This window comes from Salvelinus alpinus, chromosome 17 (assembly GCF_045679555.1).
Source record: "Salvelinus alpinus chromosome 17, SLU_Salpinus.1, whole genome shotgun sequence".
NCBI classification, from domain to species: domain Eukaryota; kingdom Metazoa; phylum Chordata; class Actinopteri; order Salmoniformes; family Salmonidae; genus Salvelinus; species Salvelinus alpinus.
In genome coordinates, this window is record NC_092102.1 from 28,236,630 (window position 1) to 28,240,045 (window position 3,416).

The 3,416-nt window shown below is 43.1% G+C and overlaps 1 protein-coding gene across 1 annotated transcript; it reads left to right on the plus strand.

Annotated features, from left to right (window-relative positions):
* Positions 1-284: 284 nt before the first annotated feature.
* LOC139542667 (putative nuclease HARBI1) lies at positions 285-3,086 on the plus strand. The gene is made up of 10 exons (XM_071348383.1): positions 285-372; positions 463-524; positions 607-693; positions 775-816; positions 885-1,058; positions 1,138-1,173; positions 1,272-1,826; positions 1,896-2,011; positions 2,108-2,219; positions 2,314-3,086. Exons 7-10 carry the CDS (start codon positions 1,355-1,357, stop codon positions 2,682-2,684), a joined length of 1,071 nt encoding a protein of 356 aa, XP_071204484.1. The 5' UTR covers positions 285-372; positions 463-524; positions 607-693; positions 775-816; positions 885-1,058; positions 1,138-1,173; positions 1,272-1,354; the 3' UTR covers positions 2,685-3,086.
* The last annotated feature ends 330 nt before the right edge of the window (positions 3,087-3,416 follow it).

Genomic DNA, 3,416 nt, shown 5'->3' on the forward strand with positions numbered 1-3,416 from the left:
TATTAGTCAGGGACCATACCATTCTGCAGAATGTTCTTGTATTTGATTTTGACCTGCTGCCATGTCCGTTTTGGCCCGTTCATGTTTAATCTACACACACACACACACACACACACACACACATTTAATGGAGTCACACTGCAAAAAATTACTTGGTATTTTTGTCTTGTTTTCAGTAAAAATATCAAAAAATTTATCATAGCTTTATACAGTGTGATGGAGTTACTTTACACAATTTCACTCATATCTGCAGTGCATTTCAATTAAAAATTTAACCGTTTCATAATAAAGGCAGGCCCGTCTTAGAGGGGATCCCTGGGGGGAAAGAGACGAGCATAGGTTCCTCCCAAGATGCCACCCGCTTCATTCAAGGTATGTCCTTCCATCTCTACATGGGATACAACCACATTCATATTGAATCAATTTGGACTGTCTGACTTTGGTTTACCTATTGCCTTGCAGTGTCTGGCAGCACTGTGTTCCTGTTAGAGCCACCAGCACAAGCACCAGACGATGCTGATCCAGTGAGTACTCCATCAAAGGCATACTGTAGGCCTGGCATGTCTTGTCTACTAGCTTCAATATGAATCCGATTAAATGTGATAGGGTGAAGGCCCCAGTGCAGCAGCAACAGCACATGATGGAGACGATGATGAGGAGGAGACCATCTCTCTGGATTCCAGAAGGCATGAGGTATCATGTTAAGACTGTGAAAGTACTATTTACTCTACAATGGTGAGGAGTCCTCATCAAAAAATCTAATTTCTTTTACAGGACCCAGATGCTATACAGTGGGAAAACCAGCCTGGCAACATAGTGCGTATTAATAAAAGGACACCACATCCTGCCAAATTCCAGCTGCGCTAATTGTATTGTGTTCACAGAGCTCACAAGCTATCAGAAAGTTGTATGGCAACCACCTCCGGCGCCAAATAGAACTGGCAGACATAGACATTCAGTACAAGAAGAAAAAGATGGAAAATCTTGCACTGGAGTCCGAAATAAAAAAGAGGACAATTAGGAAACTGGACCTTGAAATAAAAAAACTTGAGAGGGAGGTGAGATATGCCTTCAATGTACACTGTATGCTAACTGTAACACAAATGTATTATTCATTATTTTTCTTTCCTCCCCCAGCTCCAAGAAGATGACACAGCTCAAAATAAAAATTAGGTATATTCTCGTAAAGTCAAGTGAGCCATGACATATGAGCTCTTATTGTGAGCACACAGGACGGTGGCATCTTTCTAAGGTTTTTTTTATTTTCCCAGCAATCAGTACAACCAAGTCATCGTTATAAGGCATCGCCCTCTTTTGCCCACCCCCCCAGCACCAGGTGTGGCCACTAGCCTATATGAAGGCCCAAAATTGTGTGTTCCTTTCTGCTCTGACAATGGCATGCCCATTCGTGCGAGATGTGGTGGATGAAGAAGCACTTGTGCTGAGGAGAGCCTTCAGGCGAGAAAGGGTCTTCAGGGACCGGTTGGACCCACTGGCCTTCCCTGATGACCATCTATATGAAAGATACAGGTTTTCTGCAGATGGCATCAGGTATCTATGCAGACTACTGGGTCCCAGGATTAAGCACCGCACTGCACGGAGCCATGCACTGAGTGTGGAGCAAATGGTTTGTGTGGCCTTGCGCTTTTTTGCTAGTGGAGCCTTCCTGTACTCAGTGGGGGATGCAGAACAGCTGAACAAGGCCACAATTTGCCGCACAATAAGGAGTGTGTGTCTGGCTATCAAAGCATTAGCAGATGTCTTCATCTCCTTCCCTGGCCACAGAAGACTCTGTGACATCAAAGAGGAGTTCTATAGGATTGCAGGTAAGAGGATCTACAAATTACAGGACAACTGTTAACACATAGTAGGATACTCATTACTTTGTGTGACAGGTTTCCCCAATGTCATTGGTGCAGTGGACTGCACACACATAAGGATAAAAGCCCCCTCAGGTGCCCATGAGGCCGATTTTGTGAATAGGAAATCCTTTCACAGCATTAATGTTCAGGTGAACATAACTTTTTGATATTGTCCATTGACGAACACTCTGCATTGCCAGTGATGTGCATTGATTGGTGTAATATTCCTCATCTTATGATTTCAGATGGTCTGCAATGCTGACTGTGTGATCAGCAATGTTGTGGCAAAATGGCCTGGCTCAGTCCATGACTCCAGAATCTTTCGGGCCTCTGAAATCTATCAGTGCCTATCACAAGGTAAGCCACACAACCCCTATTTATAACCATCATGGCTGTGTCAAGAATATCACTGTGTTTATGAGGTAGTAATGATGAGATTTTGTGTTGACAGGTGAATTCTCTGGTGTGTTGCTGGGAGACAGGGGGTATGGCTGCCAGCCTTTTCTCCTGACACCTTTCACAGACCCCCAGGAAGCACAGCAGGCCTACAACCATGCCCATGCCAGGACCAGGGCCAGAGTTGAAATGACCTTTGGCCTCCTGAAGGCACGCTTTCACTGCCTTCACAAATTAAGGGTCAGCCCTGTTAGGGCATGTGATATTACTGTGGCTTGTGCTGTCCTCCACAATGTGGCCTGCCTGAGGAAGGAGAGGGCCCCCAGAGTGCCACCAGCCATGGACTGGGACAATCCGGCAATCTTCCCTGATGACGACAGTGGTCGGCTGCTGAGGGACCAATATGTGTTGAATTATTTTAGTTAGTATGTGTGCTTTCAATTTTGGTTAAATATGTCCTGCGGTGGCAGAGGAATTTGGGTTTGTTTGGGTTCGTTTTTTGACGAATTTGGCCTCTTATGATGTTTGTGCGGTATACTGTGTGTAATACAAGGCTGCAGGGAGGCTACTGCATCCATTCATTTGTCTGTTCAGTTGATGTGTATGGATTTGTCCTGCATTTATTTTAGTGTGCAGACATGCAGGGTGTGTTATATACAGACCTTTGAATGTGTATGTATCATTTTGTATAATATGCTTGGATTCTGTGCTTTCCATCTTGTAGAGTCACTGTGACTTCAGTTTCGAAAGGAGCTGATGGTTTACCTGCTTTGTTTTGTCCTTATTCAATAAAGGAACATAATGTTACACATTGTGTTTTTATATTCATATGGAATGTGTATTTGTTTATATGACAGAGTACTAGGGCCACACTGAAGAAAAAGGATAAAGTCATAAATTTATGAGGCTGGTTCTTTCTGCAGAAAAGCTACATATTGTTTTTACAGTTTTGATACTTATGACAATGTGATACTTAATATTCTGGCACATCAGCATGTCTTTGTTTATGAAACCATACTGAAGTACAATTTCACGAAATGCCCCACATCTGTCATTTTAACAACTGTCCTCCTTTAAAACAACTGGTTACAATATTATGACTTGTGTTTTTTTCCCCTCTGTGGCCCTAATATTCTATCATTTTATATATAGCCTTAT

Excerpts from the sequence above, each read along its gene's own strand:
- LOC139542667 (XM_071348383.1), top strand. The coding sequence starts at position 1,355 with ATGAAGGCCCAAAATTGTGTGTTCCTTTCTGCTCTGACAATGGCATGC. Across the intron at positions 2,012-2,107 it reads TTCACAGCATTAATGTTCAG|ATGGTCTGCAATGCTGACTG; the intron begins GTGAACATAACT and ends TTATGATTTCAG. Across the intron at positions 2,220-2,313 it reads CTATCAGTGCCTATCACAAG|GTGAATTCTCTGGTGTGTTG; the intron begins GTAAGCCACACA and ends TTGTGTTGACAG.